Consider the following 21,786-nt stretch of genomic DNA (forward strand, 5'->3'; position numbering starts at 1 on the left):
AAACTGTTGCCTGTGTGCCTGGAGTTACACATTAACTTCATGTATGTTTAGCGCCTTTCTCAATTTTCCAGGAGCCTGGTGGTGACTCCCAGAGGGGAGGGGAGCTGACATACATTCTCAGGGTGCAGGTTACTAGGTATGGTGGGTGATGAATAAAATAGAAATTTAGCACCAGTCACTTTTATTCTTGAACAAAGAGAAGTTTATTTCTCACAACAGGAAAAATGCGGGAGAGAGGGGATAGTGCACAGGATACCCTTAGTCAAAAATAGTAACGATCAGCAGACAGGCAGATTGGCAGACTCCTTTGACAAAAAAGGTGAGATAAGGCAGAAAGCAGTACAGGAAAAGAGCCTTTAACTACTTGCCGACCTGCCCTCGCAGTTCTATGGCGGCAGGTCGGCTCCCCTGCGCGAAAGCCTGTACAATAACGTCGGCTTTCTAAGCGGCCACTAGGGGCTCGTCCCTGACTCCTGTGCGGGTGCCCGGTGGGCGCGATCGCCGCCGGGCACCCGCCGATTGCTTGTTACAGAGCGGGGACCGGGAGCTGTGTGTGTAAACACACAGCTCCCGGTCCTGTCAGGGGGAAAAATGCCTGACTGTCTGTTCATACAATGTATGAACAGCGATCAGTAATTTCCCCTAGTGAGGCCACCCCCCCTACAGTTAGAGCACACCCAGGGAACATACTTAACCCCTTCCCCGCCACCCAAGTGTTAACCCCTTCCCTGCCAGTGGCATTTTTATAGTAATCCAATGCATTTTTATAGCACTGATCGCTATAAAACTGTCAATGGTCCCAAAAATTTGTCAAAAGTGTCCGAAGTGTCCGCCATAATGTTGCAGTACTGAAAAAAAAAAATCGCTGATCGCCGCCATTACTAGTAAAAAAAATATATGAAAAAAAATGCCATAAAACGACCCCCTATTTGGTAAATGCTATAACTTTTGCGCAAACCAATCAATAAACGTTTATTGCGTATTTTTTTACGAAAAATATGTAGAAGAATACGTATCGGCTTAAACTGAGGAAAAAAATTTTTTTTATATGTTTTTCAGGGATATTTATTATGGTAAAAAGTAAAAAATATTACTTTTTTTCAAAATTGTCGCTCTATTTTTGTTTATAGCGCAAAAACTAAAAACTACAGAGGTGATCAAATACCACCAAAAGAAAGCTCTATTTGTGGGAAAAAGGACGCCAATTTTGTTTGGAAGCCACGTCGCACGACCGCGCAATTGTCAGTTAAAGCGACGCAGTGCCGAATCGCAAAAATTGCTCTGGTCTTTGACCAGTAATATGGTCAGAGGGTTAAGTGGTTAAAGCTGAACCAGCACATTTGTACTTTGTAGAATAGGCTCCTATAGTAACTGAACTTAACTCACTGAAGGTGCAGGAACTTTATGGACGAATCCTTCTTGATGCATTTCCATGCTCTCCATGCTCTCCATGGGTTCTTGTTCCATGCAAGAGTCACCTCTGGTACTTCATCTCAGGTCTCCATCCCTTCCTTCATGCTTCCAGGTAAGGATGAGCTTCATGAGCTTTATGTTCGGGTCGAACGCGATTTCGACTTGAACATTGGCTGTTTGCCCGTTCGCCGAATAGCAAACAATTTGGGGTGTTCGTAGCAAATTCGAAAGCTGCGGAACACCCTTTAAAAGTCTATGGGACAAATCAAAAGTGCTAATTTTAAAGGTTAATATGCAAGTTATTGTTACAAAAAGTGTTTGGGGACCTGGGTCCTGCCCCAGGGGACATGTATCAACGCAAAAAAAGTTTTAAAAACGCCTGATTTTGAAGTGAAACAATAAAAGTGAAATATTCCTTTAAATTTTGTACTTGGGGGTGTTTATAGTATGTCTGTAATGTAGCGCATGTTTTCCGTGTTTATAACAGTCCCTGCACAAAATGACATTTCTAAAAGGAAAAAAATTGCGGCTATAATGAATTGTCAGGTTTCCGGCAATACAGATAAAAGTCATTGAAAAAAACGGCATATTAACCTTTAAAATTAGCACTTTTGATTTTTCATGTTTGTGTTCCATAGACTTTAACGGTGTTCGCGTGTTCGAACAAATTTTTTGCCTGTTCGCATGTTCTGCTACAAACCGAACCAGGGGGTGTTCAGCTCATCCCTACTTCCAGGTAGTTAGCAGGCTTCCCCATACAGAACCTTAAGCACATGGTTAGGCTTTAGACCTACCCAGCAGGCACTGTTTCACACACATCACATCCAGACCGCAGCATGGGCGGGGAAGACCCCCATAACCTTTCCAAATAAATACCTCCTCCCAGCATTCATAGCAGCAAATCTGATTGGCTGAGAAATGTGTGATTAATCATAACCTGAACTCACCATAGCTCATCATATTAATGTCAAAGGCAACATCGCCATCTACTGACAAAAAGGAGAAGCCACAGCTAAAACAGGATTAGGAAGAAATCCATTTGATCACTAAACACTACAAATTAGCCAGGCTGGCTACATTTACCTGTAGCCCTGCTTTGGGACAAGGGTGCTACATATGTTTTTGCAGAGTGGATGAAAAACAGAAAATTTAGAGATAGCTCACACAAGCAGAGATCCCACACACTTCATACAGCCTGACCTTACCTGCTTGTTGAATGTCTTTGACAATTTGTTGAGCTAACCGACCACTGTAGAACGACTCAGGATCATCTGCCAGGATCTGTAGCGTTTCTGCCAGTTTAGGCATCCTTACAATATCTCCTTTCTCCAATACTTTCCCTTGTGCGTCACACAACACTTCACTGTGGGGGGTTGGCGTAAATGGAAAAGACATATTTTAAATATGGCCAGCCTAAAAAATATCTGTCAACAGAAATAGTTGTATCCCTTAGTAGAGGAGATATGAATAGAGAAACCCCTAGAACGGAATAGGTATTTACCATCTATGTGTCACTGGGGTGATTATCCCCATCTTTTTTGTCCTGGAGAAGCAAGATGAAATCTCTCAAAAGCGAAGGGAAATGGTTTCTTAGGCCTATTTCTCACCTATGCATTTTTAGTGCTTTTTGCATTTTGCAGATTTGCACTTCAGAACATGTTCCATAGCAAACAATGTTAAACGGACTGCGGTGCAAATTTGCAAAATGCAAAAGGCACTAAAAATGCATAGGTATGAATTAGGCCTTAGACCCCTTAGTTGTTACCATGGATAATTTTCCCTTAACCCCTGCTCTAGAAACAATAGTAAAGTTGTGCCACACACAGAAAGGCACTCTCGAAAGAGGAAAATATTACCTTACCAAGAACTGTGAAATGTGGAAAATTTGTCTACAAAACCTGCTATAAAGATCACCAAACATATTACAATCTGACTTTACCTTTACTTTATATCTTCCCAACCTTTTTTATCACTCACGCCCCTAGGAAATGTTTCATTTATGTTTGTTCCCAAAAGTAATATCACATTTGAGGACGAAGAAGTCTAGTTTGGAATTTGTGAACCACAAATTGCACCACATATAATACTGCGGGTGAACAAATTGAACTTAAAAAATAAGCTTTTAAGATGTAGATATAAATGTAGATATAAATTGAGCAGTTAGATTTCTGATTTATTCATTATTTTTTTTTTTTTTAAATGGTAAAATCAATTCCAATTATAAATTCAATTACTTCTTTGCTCCTGCTTATCAGAATTTTATTGCTGACTGCAATCCATGGGTGTGCCGCTGGATCCAGGCGATTCCTACATTTTGTCCTGATTGAAAAAAGAGAGCTGAATCCAGATTCAAAGTATGTGGTTGCAGATGAAATGGGGACATGAAGAGCTTTTCCACCAATTCCCGAGAACATACCGAGGGTTGCACATCAAAACTCCTCCAAATGCTTTTAAATTACATTTCAAGCGCTTAATTTGGCTGAAAGGTAAAAAGATCTTCCTTCAGCAATTCATCATCTGACATTTACTCCAAATTGTAGGAATATGGATTCGTAATCCATTTTTTATGAAATCTTCAGGTTTCCAGCAGCAAAATATCCATCACAGCCAAAAAAATATATATTCATAGATTTATCAGTGAAATAATATACGATGAGTAAGTCAGATGTTGTGTTAACTTATAATGATTTTATATCATTACTATGATAATCAGTTATAGTACTTTAGGTTATGGTATTTCTGTTATTATATACTTGTGTTTAAATAAACAATGATACCACTATCTACTTAACATGACAATACACCACTACTGCTCAAGGCACACTGGCAGTGATGGCTCATAAATGGTCGCTTAGGGACACAAGCCACTCTTTGTCACACCCCCTGAAATTCCATCCCGTATCCCAGGTTGGGAAACCCTGATCTAAAATATCCAATGTTTTTTTTTTAAGAATAAAGTCTATTCAAAGTTTAGCATAGATAGACAAAAAGTGATACCTAAAAAAGGACCATGAGACAGACTCTTCCCCTAATGGAGGTCACAGTCAAACCATCAGAGGTAGGTATATTGCAAGGTATAAGGTACACGTGGTTACTAAATGCAATAGAGACAACTTAACAAGTGAAAGTGAGTCACGTAATCACAATACTTAACATGGATGGAGGGCTTAATGCCTCTTAACCATGTATAGACAAAGTGTTAAGGAACAAAAAGAGGGGTAGGTGGGAAAAAAGGTGAGGGGGAGGTGATCTGACTGAGGCAAGCTCAACAAAACCAGCACTGACACATAGGGGTTGATTTACTGAAGGCAAATCAATTTTGCACTACAAGTGCACTTGAAAATGCAGTCGCTGTAGATCGGAGGGGAAGATCTGAAATGAGGGGAAGCTCTGCTGATTTTATCATCCAATCATGTACAAGCAAAAATGCTTTTTTTTTTTTTTCCATGTCCCCTTCAGACCTACAGCGACTGCACTTCCAAGTGCACTTGTAGTGCAAAGTGGATTTGCCTTTAGTAAATATACCCCATAGATAGCAGTGTTTAAATCATAAAAAAAGACAGAAGGTGTAGGAAACTAGAGAAGTTGATCCAATTGCTCCATGTCACCACAAACCTCTAATGACGGTCATGTAGATAAGCTATTAGCACCTTCATCCTCATAATGTGGTTGAGTTCACTAACCCACTTCCGAACGTGCAAGATGGTCGATCTTCAATGCCTACAGATCAGAGTCCAGCATGCAGGAAGGGGGAATCAGAGAAGGCCTTTCTTTATTGGCTTAATGGGGTGAGAGGGAGCAAAGCCACCTCTGGAGTCTCTGGCCAGTTCATGCCCATGATTTGGTTGCATAATCTGAAGATGATTCTCCAGTAGAGTCAAATATAATGTCAAGTCCACCAATTGTGGAGCACGGTTCCCTCCTCTGTTCTGCATATTCAACAATGAATAGAGAATGATGGAAAGAAATTATGCAACATGGCAGGGCATGTTTACTGCCTAGTTAATGTCTTGTAATTTCTCTCCTGTTCTTGACTTGCTATGCTTGATTTGAAAGTCAGGAGAAGGGATTTCTCCAAATCATTTTTTATTTAATCAGGCAGACCAATTGGCAATACATAAATGTTTGCAGATGTAAAGGCGATTGTACAATCAGATTGCAAAAAAATATGGCTTAAAGTGTGTGTGAACACCATCAATAATCTTCTTTTATATGCTACCTTTTGGTATTTTAAATATACCATTAAAAGTGTTTTGTTATATTTGTTCAATAAGTGCAAAAAAGGTGGAGACACCTCTGCTTGTGTGCTCCTGGTGGGCAGTGTAAATGTGTCTTTTTGTGTTCACAGATGTACATAATCCTGGTGGCAAGCCAGTATTTCCCTTCCTCCCCGTGAGTGCCCGACAGCGGCTGAAGCATGTGCTGTCCGCTGAGTCCATGTGCATCTGAAGCACAATGGGAGAATGCTGTGGCTCAGCAGTGATATTGAAACACATTTGAGTTTTGACTCACTAAAGACACTGGGACGTGTAAAAGTATTGAGGCATGTTCTACTGTACCTACTCCTGTAGTAATGTGGAGAATGCAAAAACATAAGAAAAATGCCTAGTCTTTAGTACTACAATAATCTACGGACATGAATATTTTTATATAATGTAACTATGTTAAATTGGTATTAATTAAAATGAGGCTAATCTGAAGCATGCACAGCTAAAACCTATGTGCATGTTAAGATATGATTATTTCCTATATTCTCAGACAGGCAGATATGGGACCTAGGGAGTTCCTTGGTGGCACAATTGCAAAATTGGGAACACAAGTCTTAAGGCATCAAGTTGCCCTGAAGGCAATAGGCACAGTTTGCTCTACCCCCTTATGTCAACGTAAATCGGTACCTTAAAAGGTTAATAAATGGAGGAAAATGGATAGATGATGCTGACATAATAAATAGAGCTAAAAAAAAAGATAAGAGGCACAAATAATGCAAGTAAAATTATGAATAGGCTATACAACATATAAACAATGTAAAACGTACAGAAGTCTTAAACTGGTAGCAGTGCAGACAATAAGGTGTGCAATTAGGACTAAAAGCACGTCACCATATGTTGCTCCTTACCATAGTGATTTGTCCGATTCAATATGATCCTTGGCAGAAGACAGGCCCTGAGACAGGCCCAGGCCAACTGGAAATCCTTCTCTTGCCAATTTAATGCTCGGCTCAAACAAACGTTTCCATTGCAACTTGCCATGTCGCTCGTGTGCGACCTTGTATCCTCGAATCTCTCCTGGTACTGCTATGGACAATCCACCTGAAAAAACATGATAGTGTAGCATGTAAGCCATAAGGTCAAGTGAAACAAGGTGTAAAGAAATCGGTAGACAAGAAGATTGGTCAATACATTTAGATAAGGTAAACGTGCCAGATGTAGCCACGCTGTTTTTGCCAAAAAGGATTGTTCTTGATTTAATTCATGTTTAGTAGACTCAGGGCTTTTTTTCAGGGGGAACTTTGGGGGACTCAGTTCCACCACCTCTGGCTCAGACCATTTGAAGCCTGCTCACCACAATTACTTGTAAACACAGAAGTTTAGTTTCTGTGTTTACAAGTGACAGCTCTGCACTCTGTATGTAACCTCCCTGAACTCTGCACTCTGTATGTAATGCAATCCTGGTATTTAATGCCCCTTTAAGACCCTTCTACTGTTTGTGAAATATGAACGGGGTCGTGGTTGAGTTCCTGCACCTTTTTTCTGAGAAAAAAAGCTCTGAGTAGACCATTGCTCCTTTGTGGAAACCAAGGTCAAAGGGCTGAAGTTACGGAGTGTCACTGCTATATGGAGCTCTTGCAAAGGCTAAATCAGGCAGTATTTCATAAATCCTTCTGTTGAGGCCAGTGCGAGTTATATCCTTCTCCCCAAAAATATTGGCAGGTGCCAGATCCCATCTTGACAAGCACAGAAAACCGATGGTTGGACTGATTTTTCCCACTATAACTGGCCAACAGTTTAATTTCTAAATATAGAACGTAAAGGAAAGCAATGCAACCCATGTAAGATAATGTTATCTAGTGTAAATCATACAACTATTCTCCACTGCTCAATGAATCTCTTTAGAGTATGTTTGATTATATATATATATATATATATATATATATATATATATATATATATATATATATATATATATATATATATATATATATATATATATAAAATTGTGCTGTGCTTGGACTTGCCAAAAAAATACCATAAACTGTGCCTTACTTCAATTGTGCTATCGCACTCAAATCAATAAACTAATAAATAAATAAACCTAGTGTTCTAGTGCATTCAAACCTTATATCAACTTATTCACATAATTATTAACAAATGAATAGATGGGTATTCAGATCACCCAAATAAAAAGTGCTAGCTTCTCGCAACTAAAATAAATAAATGTGCAATATTAAATATAGAAACACAAAAGTCCCAATTCATATGTCCGTGTGATAAAATCTCTTGTGCTCAAGTTAAAGTGCTTGGTATTAACTTAGAAAAAAGTGCTCAGTGCTGTCCCTTTAAGCTTTTAAACATGCTCCACACCGTCCATCCCCTCTTTCGACTACACTCACCAGAGCTGGATTAACTCTTAATCTCATAAGCAGGTCACAAATGCTTTGGGATGAATGACCTTCCACTCTGGGGTGATGATGTTTGCTCCTTTAGGATCCCTCTATGTATGGTAGTTTACCACGGACATGCATGTAAGAGAAATAGGGGAGAGACCCAAGACAGTCTCTAATAGTGTAATTCCATTTTATTAAAATGTTAGGGCTGCTCCTGATGACGTCAGAGTTATGAAACGCGTTGAGAAGGGCTTATTGCATCACTTCTGCTATCGTAGTGTCCGGTCTTTGGAACACACATGAGTATTGAGGAAGTAACACAAAGTGATGCATAATTATCCTGTATGTATATTTTTAACGGATTTTAATAAAACAGAATTACACTATTACACTGAGGATGCTCAAGTTTAATCCTTCAACCTAACTATGTAACTATGTTTAAAACACCCTCTCATTTAGTGATCACTACCTTTATATCTCTGATCAAATCTCATACATGCAAATAGTACCAGCTTTAGTTTCCCTGTTCTGCATTTATTTATTTTTTTATTACAAATACTTATACAAGGTGGTATCAAAAAGTTTCAAGACTAGTTTTGTAATACACCAGCAGATGGCAGGACAAGGCTGCATGCACAGTCACAGGGAGCCCTGACCTTTACAAGTCAGTGTGCCAAAAGACATCGTCCAGTTTAATCAGGAGCTGTGTAACTGGTGCTATTCTGTGCATTACCACATCTGTTAAACTGGGAAAATCTGCCACATAGACAATTGACATGATTCAGCAAGTTTACTGCGTTCGAGGTGTTTTGAGTGGCACGTGCTCTTCAATAAGCGGAAAAACATCACTGGAAGACGACGAGAGATCAGGAAGACCTCCATCCCCGAAAATGTCAAAACCATTTGGCAACTTGTGTATGATGTCTGTCGGAGAACAACTGCCTTCCGCAATTTAAAACACCTCGAATGACGCATTGCAGCTTCGCTATAAACTTCCTGAATCATGTCAAACGTCTTTGTGGTAGATTTGCCCAGTTTCATGCAGAATTTCACGTATGCTCTTTGTTCTATGCTCTCCATGATGAAACAGTAGATGTGATATCGCAGGTGGGGACTTATAAACGAAAAAAGACCGAAAATTTTGAAAAAAAATGATATTTTCTACTTTTTGTTATAAGAAAAATCAAACAAACTAAATTTTAGTCATACATTTAGGCAGAGCTTTTTTTCTCAGAAAATAGGTGCAGGAACTCAACCACGACCCCGTTCAGATTTCAAAAACAGTAGAAGGGTCTTAAAGGGGCATTAAATACCAGGATTGCATTACATACAGTGTGCAGAGTTCAGGGGGTTACACACAGAGTGCAGAGCTGTCACTTGTAAACACAGAAACCAGACTTCTGTGTTTACAAGTCACTGTGGTGAGCAGGCACCAAAGGGTCTGAGCCAGAGGTGGTGGAACTGAGTTCCCCCAAGTTCCCCCTGAAAAAAAGCCCTGCACTTAGGCCAAAATGTATTCAGCCACATGTCGTTAGTAAAAAAAAATGTCAATAAGTGTATTTTTATTGGTTTGCGCAAAAGTTAAATCGTCTACAAACTACGGTACATTTTCTGGAATTTACACAGCTTTTAGTTTAAGACTGCCTAATTTCTTGAGGTGCTAAAATGGCAGGGCAGTACAACCCCCCCCCAAATGAACCCATTTTGAAAAGTAGACACCCCAAGCTATTTTCCGAGAGGCATGTTGAGTCCATGGAATATTTTATATTTTGCCACAAGTTGCTGGAATATGACAAACTTTTTTTTTTGGCACAAAGTTGTCACTAAATTATATATTGCTCAAACATGCCATGGGCATATGTGGAATTACACCCCAAAATACATTCTACTGCTTCTCCTGAGTACGGGGATACCACATGTGTGAGACTTTTTGGGAGCCTAGCCGCATACGGGCCCCGAAAACCAAGCACCGCCTTCAGGCTTTCTAAGGGTGTAAATTTTTGATTTCACTCCTCACTGCCTATCAGTTTCGGAGGCCATGGAATGCCCAGATGGCACAAAACCCCCCCCCAAATGACCCCATTTTGGAAAGTAGACAGCCCAAGCTATTTGCTTTTTTTTTCATGCAGCCTGTTGGCTCAACGAAAAAAAGAGATTGATCGGTGGGTATGCCCACCATTAGAATACCTCCCTTCATCCACCCACTTCTAATGATGGGCATACATGCATCATTTATATATGCCGAAGCATGGAGGCATCCTCCCGCAAAAAAGTTATGCCGCTCACACATGGTCGGACTTTTCCACGGGCAAGCTTCCGTCGGAATTTCGACCGTATGTATGCGGCATTAGGAGCAAAATCGCTCCTCCGCCCCTAATGCCCCCATGCTTCGGCATATATGCTCTTTTTTTAACTGTGGTGGGGAAATCACCTCCTACAGTGTTGGAGTCGCGGCTTTATGTATCGTGGGAGCAAACGCTGTTGCTGTCACACTAAATAAATCCGCGCTGCAACTGAATGGCATACCTGCTAAGCAAATGATGGTTAACATTAAAACAAAGTAACATTACATTTTAACAGTAAGGCCTCGTACACACCAGCGGACAGTCCGATGAAAACCGTTTTCATCGGACATGTCCGCTGGGAGATTTCGGTCTGATGGTTGTACACACCATCAAACCGCTCTGCGGACCAGTTTCAGCAGACATGTTCGGTCGTGTGTACAAGGCCTAAGACCTTACCAAACGTTACCTGCAAAGCAAATACCAAAAAAAAAACAGTAAAAAATAAAAAAAAAATTTAACGCAACCTGTGCCTAAAAAATATATATGCCGAAGCATGGGGGCATCCTCCCGCAAAAAAAGTTATGCCGCGTACACACGGTCAAACTTTTCCATGGGCAAGCCTCCGTCGGAATTTCGACCGTATGTATGCGGCATTAGGAGCAAAATCGCTCCTCCGCCCCTAATGCCCCCATGCTTCGGCATATATGCTCTTTTTTTAACTGTGGTGGGGAAATCACCTCCTACAGCGTTGGAGTCGCAGCTTTATGTATCGTGGGACCAAACGCTGTTGCTGTCACGCTAAATAAATCTGCGCTGCAACTGAATGGCGTACCTGCTAAGCAAATGATGGTTAACAATAAAACAAACATTACAGTTTAACATACCATACCTGCAAAGCAAATACAATAAAACATAGTAAAATTAGAGAGAACAATAGATATAGAATAATAGTGAGTGGACAGTAGAGAGTGAACATAAGAGAGAACAGTAAAGAGAGAGGAGAAAAATACAACCACAACTATTTTTTTTTTTTTTGTGTTTTTTTTTTCCCCCCCACTTTTTTCACTTTTATAAAAACTGTAAAAAAAAATGTAAACTGAACGTCGCAGATTATGGTCTCTCAAAATGTGATGGCCATCACATCTTCGGAGACCCTGTGTTAGTGTGCCTAGGACTGTGCGGTGCTGTACCCTACGCTAAAACTCAACTAGTGTGTGGTAGCGTTTGAAACATTCACCAATGCAGGCACCAGGTTGGTCAGGACAGGAGGGACAATAAAAGCGGGTGTCACGCCTAAATCCGCGTTTGCTCTAGACACGACATCTTCTTTGGGGGGTTCTTTGGGTAGGGGTACCAGAGAGGACAAAAGGAAAATGCCTCTCATACAGCCAGCTCACTGCATTTGCGTTGGGAAGGTGGGGCACAGCACCGTCTGAAAACAGAAGGGCTGCAACGATCTCTTCCTGGAATTTTAGGAAGGATCCAGTCCGTCCTGAAGCTCTGTATAGCACATGAGCGTTCAGAAACAAATAAACAGACACTTTTTTGTACCAGCGTCTGGCTTTACGGGCAATTATGTACGGCGCCAACAACTGGTCATTTAGGTACACGCCTCCCATGTTAAGGTTGTACTTGTGGATACAGTGGAGTTTCTCCACAACACCAGTCGCCGTAGGAATTTGGACTGCCGTGTCAGCGTGAAGCGAGGACAGAACGAAAATATTCAGTGAATCCCTCCACTTCACTGCTAATAAATTATTACACTGTAAGCAGGCTCTCTTCCCCCGACTAAGACGGGATTCTACAAGCCGTTGGGGAAAGCCCCGGCGATTAGGTCGCACGGTGCCACATGCGCCAATTCCAAAATCAAAAAGGTGACTAAAAAGTGGCACGCTTGTGTAATAATTGTCCACGTACAAGTGGTACCCCTTTCCGAATAAGGGTGACACCAATTCCCACACTATCTTACCAGCGCTCCCTATGTAATCTGGGCAGTTCTCCGGCTCTACGTGGCTATCTTTTCCCTACATAAAGCTAGATGTATAGCCTGTTGCCCTGTCACAGAGGTTATACATCTTGACCCCGTATCTGGCACGCTTGCTGGGAAGGTACTGCTTAACCACTTGACCACTGGGCACGTAAACCCCCTTAATAACCAGACCAATTTTCAGCTTTCGGTGCACTCACAATTTGAATGACAATTACTCAGTCAAACAACACTGTACCCAAATGAAATTTTCGTCCTTTTTTTCACACAAATAGAGCTTTCTTTTGGTGGTATTTAATCACCGTTGGGTTTTTAATTTTTTGCGCTATAAGAGAAAAAAGACTGAAAATTCTGTAAAAAATAATAATTTTTCTTTGTTTCTGTTATAAAATTTGGCACATTTAGTATTTTTTCTTCATTCTTTTGCTTAAATGTGAAAGATGAAGTTACGCCGAGTAAATAGATACCCAACATGTCACCCTTCAAAATTGCACACGCTTGTGGAATGGCGCCAAACTTTGCTACTTAAAAATCCCCATAGACGACGTTGCAGGGTATTGTGGAGTATTGTGGGGTATTGCGGAGTATTGTGGGTTATTGTAGAGTATTGTGGGGTATTGTAGAGTATTGTGGGGTATTGTAGAGTATTGTGTGGTATTGCAGGGTATTGCGGAGTATTGCGGGGTATTGTGGAGTATTGCGGGGTATTGTGGGGTATTGTGGGGTATTGCGGGGTATTGCAGGGTATTGCGGGGTATTGCAGGGTATTTCGGGGTATTGCGGAGTATTGCGGAGTATTGTGGGGCATTGCGGAGTATTGCGGGGCATTGCGGAGTATTGCGGGGCATTGCGGAGTATTGCGGGGCATTGCGGAGTATTGCGGGGCATTGCGGAGTATTGCGGGGCATTGCGGAGTATTGCGGAGTATTTTGGGGCATTGCAGAGTATTTTGGGGCATTGCAGAGTATGGGGGCATTGCAGAGTATGGGGGCATTGCAGAGTATGGGGGCATTGCAGAGTATGGGGGCATTGTAGAGTATGGGGGCATTGTAGAGTATGGGGGCATTGCAGAGTATGGGGGCATTGCAGAGTATTGCACAGGGAGGGATGGATGGATCTGTGACTACATGTGTCACAGATCCAGCCCGCAGCAGCAGCAGCAGCTGCTGCTGCTTCCGCTCTCTCCCCTCTCCTCTCTCACACTGTACCGTTCGGTACAGAGAGGAGAGGGAGGAACCGGCGTCATCACATGACGCCGGTTTGTTTACTAGTGATCGCTCCGTCATTGGACGGAGCGATCACGTGGTAAATCGCCGCTATCAGCGGCGATTTACCGTGATCCGTGATCAGCCGGGTCCAGAGGACCCGGCGGTCACGGAGACTCCCGTGTGCGCGCCCCACAGGGCGCACGGGAGCGCGACTCTGGGAGGACGTACATTGACGCCCTCCCAGAGTTAAGCAACCGCCTTGTAGACGTATTTCGTCTATAGGGCGGTTGCTAACTGGTTAAAAGACAAGCGGCCAGAAAACTTAATCAGGGACTCATCAACGCAGACAACTTGATAAAGATTATACAAGGCTGCAAAACGTTCGTTGAAGTGGTTTACGAGGGGCCGAATTTTGTAGAGCCGATCGAATCCAGGGTCTCCCCGAGGACGACAGAGTTCATTGTCACTGAAATGCATGAACCGCAAGATCTGCTCGTATCGTTTCCTGGCCATGGAGGCAGAGAAAATGGGCATATAGTGAACTGGGTGCGTGGACCAATATAACCGCAGCTCACTCTTTTTAGTAATGCCCATGAGGAGGGAAAAGCCCAGAAAGATCTTAAATTCGTAAACCGTAATTGGTTTCCAATGTCTGGCAAGGGACAGCTGGGGATTAGCGGCGATGTATTGACCAGCATACAAATTGCTTTGGTCCACAATAGATCTATAGAGATCTTCGGTGAAAAGCAGCGAATAAAAATCAAGTGACGTAAAATCAACTGTTTCCACTGGAATTCCGGGTTGGCCAGTGAATGGGGGAAGTACGGGTGCTGCAGAAGTGGTGGGTACCCAAACAGGATTAGCGAATGCAACAGGAAGGGCACTATGGGCACGACGGGCCTGTCTTTGTCTTCTTCTTGGTGGCAGCGGCACTACTTGTGCTTGCCACCTCGCCAGCTTGAACTGCACTTATGGGACTCGCCACGTCACCACGTGATACTGCAGTGCTGGATGTACGACCAGGATGTACTAGGCCGCTGGTGCTTGCCAGTTTACCAGAAGGAATAGCGGCGCTAGTACTTCTCTGCTCTATACGAGAGCCCTGCGGTTCTTGCACCTCAGCGACAGCAGAAAATCGGGGTCTGGTACACCTGACCTTGGCAGGGACCACAACTCCGTCGTCAGAGCCATCTGTCAGGGAGCCGCTGTCGTCTACAGGATCGTATTCTGAGACAGAATCTGACAGATGCGTGACCTCCTCCTCACTATGTGTCATGCTCAGAAACAAGTAGGCCTTTTCACTACTGTACCTTCGATTTGCCATTTTGGGCTCTAAATTTGGGGGTACAGTAGTAAGATTCACAGGTAAAAAAGCACCTGACCTATCAGCGACTGAGTCAAACGCTACCAAAAAATTGTTAGCAATCGCAGAGATCAGGCCTGACTCTGCGAACGCTGCAGTTATGTGTTTTTGTGTTTTGTGACAGTGACCGATCGATCGATACTGCACTTGGGTCGGCTGGGCTGGGCGAAGGGGCTAAACGCAGGTGCTAGCAGGTATCTGGGCTGATCCAGCTAACAATGCGTTTTTGGGAACCCTAAACTGCCGGGGACGCTAGTATAGATCTGATTAGATCAGGTATCGATCCGTTCAGATACTATACCACTAAGGGAGGCGTATGGTGCGTGCGTGGGTGTTAGCGCTACTGGCACTAATCTGACGCTGCCAGGGGCGACGCAGACCCGATCTGGCGCTAAAACCAAACTTTGATCACCAGCCGGGCGATCAGGGGGTTAAACCTTTATTGGAAAAAATATGGCGGGTGCCTTGACGCTATAAAAAATAAACTAGCTAAACTGCGTCACCCGTGACACTTATACTGTGATCACTGGTGACACGGGGTAATCAAGGGGTTAAACCTTTATTGGGGGGGTTAGGGGGGTCCCTAGACTTATTAGGGCCTAAGACTAATTACCCTAACAATTATTTTAGTCACTAATGACACTAGTACAGCGATCAAAAAAAATCTGATCGCTGTACTGGGTGACACAGTGACAGGCAGTGAAGGGGTTAATTTGGGGGGTGATGGGGGGGAGAATTGTGTGCCTACGTGACCTGGTGTCAGTGTAGTGTTGTGCAACTCACTGTTAGATCTTCTCTCCCTCTCGGTCTGGAACGAAAAGACTGACACGACGGAGAGAACATCACTTCCCCTGTCAATGTTTACATTTACAGAGACAGGGGAAGACAATCATTGGCTAAGATTGATCACCAGGTCCAGGCCAGATTTTATAGCTACGGGCTCTCGCGCAGGAGTGCCGACCTGCCACCGTAAAACTGCGGCGGCTGGTCGGCAACTAGTTAAAGAGGGCAAATTGTTGGTGCCTGCTTAGCTGGTGCCTCTGTGACTGAAGTTGCCAATTTTTTTTTGCAGTGTTGCGAGGTACAGTATCATAGGTTATGACAGTTTTTGGGAAACCGTCATCTGATAAGCATAAATACGATCGACATGGACAACTGGCTGAAAGAAACAAAAAAGGACATTGCACAAAATTATGACCCAGATTTTTGCATGAAGAGTGGTATCAAAACCCTTTATCCACCATTCAAGACTTATATTTGTCAATTCCCAGGGGAATTCAGGCTGTCTAATGCCCAACGCTATATTAGGTAATGATTTTGTTCTTTTATCATACTTGGTTCCATAATTTTGTCCAACCCCTGTGTACTGTACATTCCCTGCGCTCAAGTAGCTTTCAATTTGTTTGTACAATTTTCCTTTAGATTTACTAAAGCCATATCATTTCAGGTCATTTCTAAACAATTTCAATTTGTATGCAATCAGGCAGACCCTTGCACTACATATGTGTGTAGAAAGGTTGGAAAATTTCCAGAAACAGATGGTGGTATCTCACATTTCTGGGCGTCCCTGGAAATGTACATGCGCGTGTGCGTAAGATTGTGCAACGGACGGTGCAGGCGTAGTCTGTCATATGCCTCAGCATTGACAGGAAGTGAGGGGAAGAAACCCCCTTCTCTAACAAGGAACATGCAAACATCCGCACAGAGCTAATGCTACAAACCAGAGTGTGTGTAATGGCAATTGGAACCACAAGATGGCGAAAGAAACATACAAGTAATACAGACATAATTAATTTAGAAAATAGATGACGATCTGAAATAATAATTAAAATATATAATAGAAACATCACCATAATGCTAATAATAGCACAAATAATTGATGTAATGGTCAATATCAGGTAGTGCAGACATCCATACGTGTACAATATACATCTTAAGATGACTACAATAGATCGCTCCTGAAAATATAAAACAGCATAAGACATACATAAAGCACCCACATATATAATAAGATAAAAAACAAAAATAAATAAATATAAAAGGGGGATATCCATGTTGAAAATTTATAGAACTTCTAAACACCAAGGTAGGTGCTAAAACAACAGATACATATAGCTAAAAGACAATGATGTATCCAATCTGATCATCACAGTGCAATATGATACAAGCTGTGGCAAGAGATAAGGAATAATAAAAAACATCAATTTATATATATCCAAAATGTATAAAGATGTTATTATTGGATCCAGTTTCAACATGGATATCCCCCTTTATATTTATTTATTTTTGCTTTTTATCTTATTATATATGTGGGTGCTTTATGTATGTCTTATGCTGTTTTATATGTCCCGGAGCGATCTATTGTAGTCATCTTAAGATGTATATTGTACACATATGGATGTCTGCACTACCTGATATTGACCGTTACATCAATTATTTGTGCTATTATTAGCATTAAGGTGATGTTTCTATTATATATTAAATTTATTATTTGATATGAGATCGTCATCTATTTTCTAAATTAATCATGTCTGTATTACTTGTATGTTTCTTGCGCCATCTTGTAGTTCCAATTGCCGTTACACACACTCTGGTTTGTAGCATTAGTTCTGTGCAGATGTTTGTGTGTCCCTGGTAGGTGGAGGGGGTTTCTTCCCATCGTTTCCTGTCAATGCTGAGGCATATGACGGACTGGAATATGATACCACTCTTATATATATTTTTTAGGCTTTTATTTTATTTTATTACCATCTAGTCCCCTGGTATTACCAGATCTTTATTGGACAGCATGATCTAATAAGATTGATACAGTTCCAGCTGTTATTATACTTAGTATCTTCTATTACAAATTTATAGATTTTTACTACCTGTTGATTGGTCGCTTGCAATGATCTAACATCGGCACATACTCACCTGGTGGATCTGACTATCACTGGAATTGTTCTATCGGCATTGGCGCACCTCTTAAGCTGCCTATGATTCATCCAATTTTTATCAGACTAGGTGAGCATGTAGCAGTTTATGTAGTTTATGATTTATGTAATACTATGTAATAAACTTTTATGATTATTATTATATTGGATACTAATGACATATTTTTATGTCCTGTACAGACCACGTGAAACTAAAGATGGGTGCAAGGCCCTGATGAAGCACAACTGTGCGAAATATGTTTGGCCATCTGCATATATGAAGTATTTTGTTACTGAATTCTTCATGGTCTATGTAAAACCTATTATCATATTTTAATGTTATTAATAAATTCTTATACCTTTTCAATTAATTTTGTCTAGTGTGCTCACCTTATAACAGAATTGGTGTCTCCCAATAAAATCCCATACTCTGGGAGAGTTGTGTCTCTCCCTACTTTTTCCTTGCACTACATAGTTAAAGGTAAATCTGAAGGAAATTGAATAGGAAAATTGCATAATGTATGGCCAGCTTTACTCACATGCATACATACTAGGACCAATTTAGACAGGAGCCAATTAACTTACCAGCATGTCTTTGGGGTGTGGGTGGTAACCGGAGTACCCTGGGGAAACCCACACAGGAAGAACATGCAAACTCCAGGCAAGTAGTGCCATGCTTGGGATTCAAACAGACAACCCTAGTGCTACTAGGTGGAAGTGATAACCACTTAGCCACTGACTGTGCTGCCCACATTGTAAATAAACACATGTTGGTACATGATGTATTGTGTGTATTGTGATCACGGCCCCGGCACCCCCCCTTCTCAGCTCGCGGCTGAGAGGAGAGGAGAAAACGACGTTCATTTCGGTAGTCTTCCCCCTCTCATGTCGCTGCTGGAGAGAGGGGAGAAAACACGTTCACTTTCAATCTGCGGCAGTATGAAGAGGTGAGTGAGATGACACTGGCAGTCCCTGGCCCAGCCCCCCCCCCCCCGGTTCTCAACTTGCGACAGCACCTTCCCTGTTCGAAACCCCCACGGCACCCCCCCACCGGTTGTTAATTCGTGGCAGCACAACCCCCCCGTTCTCATACAACACCCCCGGTTCTCAAATCGCGACAGCCCCCTCCGGTTCTCGATTCACGGCAGCCCCCCCCCGGTTCTCAATTTGCATCAGCACCCCCCCCCGGTTTTCTCATTTTGTGGCAGATACCCCCCGGGTTCTCGATTCGCGGCAGCAACCCCCCAGGTTCTCTGCTCCAGGGGGCCCATGCCTGAAGCTGTGTGAGGGGCCCCAAAATTTCCAAAGGCTGCCCTGATTGTGATCAAAAGTAATCTCTAGACTGGGGACAAAGGGCCAAGTTGCTTTTTAGATGCTAGCATTTATTACACTAATAACAATTTTGGGGTGCATTGATTTTTATTTTTCATTTTATTTACCCATTGGCTAGAACAGAGCAAAATGTGCCCTTAGATACACATAAAACATTACCCATTTTACTGTGACAGATAAAAGCTTATTTTAGAATAAAAAAAAAATATAAGAAATATGTTTGCACTGAAAATGTATTTATTATTACATTTACTATAATTTATTATTAGTAATCCATCTGAAACATTATTACTCCAATGTGTCATGATAGAAGATCCAGCAATTCTGCCATTAGTGGCAACGTCAGGAGAATCCAGTCCCGACGCATGCGCATTGGCGCGTATTTGAGTGCTATTTAAACTGTCCAGTCCCTCACCATCTTGCTGACCAGTCTACAGCGTTTCCTGAAAGAACCTGCACCTGCTACCTGTTTGATTACTGTTACCTGACCCGGCTTCCTGTGACCTTCCTCTGCCTGCAGCCTGCCCTTGACCCCGGCTTGATCTGACCACCGACTCTGCTTAACCCCTGGCTCTGTCATCTGCCCGCCTGATATACCGACCCGGCCTGGACTTGATTAACCCTTTCGGATCTGCTCCGTTCTTCTGATCTGCTACCTGATCCAGTGTGTGCCTATCACTTGGTTCTTCATCAGCAAGCGCTACCTCACTGTGCCTGTGTTCTGCGGTTTCCTGCCCGGACCCCGTCTACACCTGTCTACGTCCTCTTCCGGTCCGCTACCAGCTTACCACCAGGCGCTTGTGCCCCTCTAGACTCTTGACCCTCTGTCTGCTCTACCAGGGGCTCCTGAGTCAAAGGCTTACGAGAGGCCTCTCCCTGCACGTTGGGCTCCATAACCAGGTACGTGACACAATGACCAACTTTGAGTAAATAAAATTGAGTACATCTAATGGGAAAAAAATGTTCTCACAAGGATTGTATTAAGCACTCAGCTGCTTCTCAAATTTTCCGACGGCAAAATTTCCTGTCGGAAATTCTACACAAAAATCCTACGCATGCTCTGGAATCATTGAACTTAATTTTTCTCGGCTCGTCGTAGTGTTGTACGCGACGGCGTTCTTGACGTTCTGAATTTCCGACAGCATTTGTGTGACCGTGAGTATGCAAAACAAGTTTTAGCCAAAATTCAGTCGGAAAAAAAATCCACGGTTTTGTTGTCGGAAATTCCGATCGTGTGTACGCGTCATGAGGCATATTAGGTATTTTGGCACTTGAGTGCTTTGGAGGTTAGGATTTTGTTTCCTGGGAAAGTGGTAAAAGGCCATGTGTTGCTGCAGCTTTTACCAGTAAAACAGAATAGGAAATGACCTTACTCCATCCTCTGATGTATTGGGAATTTAGGATTCAATATTAAAAACTAAATAGTCAATGGGTTTGTTTACTAACGGTAAATAGACTGTTCCATTTGCAAGGGAATTTTCCCCAGAGGTTAGTGATCGTGGTGAAATTTCACTTTGCAAAGAATACTCAATCACGTGTAAGCAGAGCTTCACTTCATTCACTAAGCTCTGGAAAAATTCCCTTAAATAATTAAATCTGTTTGCGAGAGAATTTTCTTAGCTTAGAGAGATCGTGCAAGGAGGTGTACCATCACACCTTGGATCATTTGTTCATCCTCACCTTTTTGTGATAACGCAGTACTATTCCCAAACATCCCCTCACTGGCATTCGATGGTGCTGTCTCTCGAGCATTTATTATTTCAGCATTTCCTGGAAGAAAAAAAAATCTATATAAAATAGCCCAGTGATCTCTAACAATGTGTGTTTTTCAGTTATATATACTGTTGGGATTATCAGTGTTGTTTCCCAAGGGCTCTTCCACCCTGGCTTGCAGTTCAGTTCCACAATGTAAAATAACTGGATATTAGAAATAAAAAGTAAAACAAAAAAAAGGCATCTGGAAGCAGCAGTAGAAGCTCCGTAACACCTGCCAGCCACTGCTATACTGCCCTCTGAAAAGCCACCCAAAGCAGATCACTTTCAGAGGGCTGTAAGCATTGCTGCCAATGTAAACATGGTACAGGCCAAATAAAGAAAAGCCGTTTATCTGATGGCAAACTGTCTCTTATTTTTCTAAAACAATAAGGCCGCGTACACACGGTCGGTTCATCGGATGAGGACGGTCCGAAGGACCGTTCTCATCGGTTAACCGATGAAGCTGACTGATGGTCTGATGTGCCTACACACTAATAGGTTAAATAACCAACGGTATCAGATCGCGGTGACGTAAAACACAACGACGTGCTGAAAAAAACGAAGTTCAATGCTTGCAAACATGTGTCGACTTGATTCTGAGCATGCATGGTTTTTTAACCAATGCTTTTGCATACTAACCGTCGGTTTTGACCTATCGGTTAGGCGTCCATCGGTTCAATTTTAAAGCAAGTTCTACATTTTTTGACCGAAGGATAACTGACCGATGGGGCCCACACATGGTCGGTTTGGTCTGATGAAAAGGTCCTTCAGTTCGTTTTCATTGGTTTTGACCGCCCGTGTGTACGCGGCCTCAGAGAAAAACATAAAACTATAGTTTTGCTTTCCCTGTCAGCTCATCATCACTGTTACTACCTTTTATTTCACATGCCTTTCCATTTAGATTGTAAGCTCTCACGAGCAAAGCCC

General features: G+C 42.3%; 1 protein-coding gene and 1 long non-coding RNA gene across 2 annotated transcripts in view; one reads left to right on the forward strand and one right to left on the reverse strand.

Moving 5' to 3' along the window:
* Positions 1-21,786, reverse strand: part of GGT1 (gamma-glutamyltransferase 1) — a 174,405-nt gene that overhangs the window by 25,782 nt on the left and 126,837 nt on the right. The window contains exons 4-6 of the mRNA XM_040349374.1: positions 20,785-20,874; positions 6,530-6,722; positions 2,619-2,776 (exon numbers count right to left, since the gene is read on the reverse strand). Coding sequence (XP_040205308.1) covers positions 2,619-2,776; positions 6,530-6,722; positions 20,785-20,874 — 441 coding nt within the window. The remainder of the gene's footprint in view (positions 1-2,618; positions 2,777-6,529; positions 6,723-20,784; positions 20,875-21,786) is intronic.
* Positions 15,815-18,139, forward strand: LOC120936759. Its single transcript, XR_005748633.1, has 3 exons — positions 15,815-16,168; positions 17,717-17,863; positions 17,974-18,139. It is a non-coding gene; the product is annotated as an uncharacterized LOC120936759 (long non-coding RNA).

Source organism: Rana temporaria, chromosome 1 (genome assembly GCF_905171775.1).
Source record: "Rana temporaria chromosome 1, aRanTem1.1, whole genome shotgun sequence".
Taxonomy (NCBI): domain Eukaryota; kingdom Metazoa; phylum Chordata; class Amphibia; order Anura; family Ranidae; genus Rana; species Rana temporaria.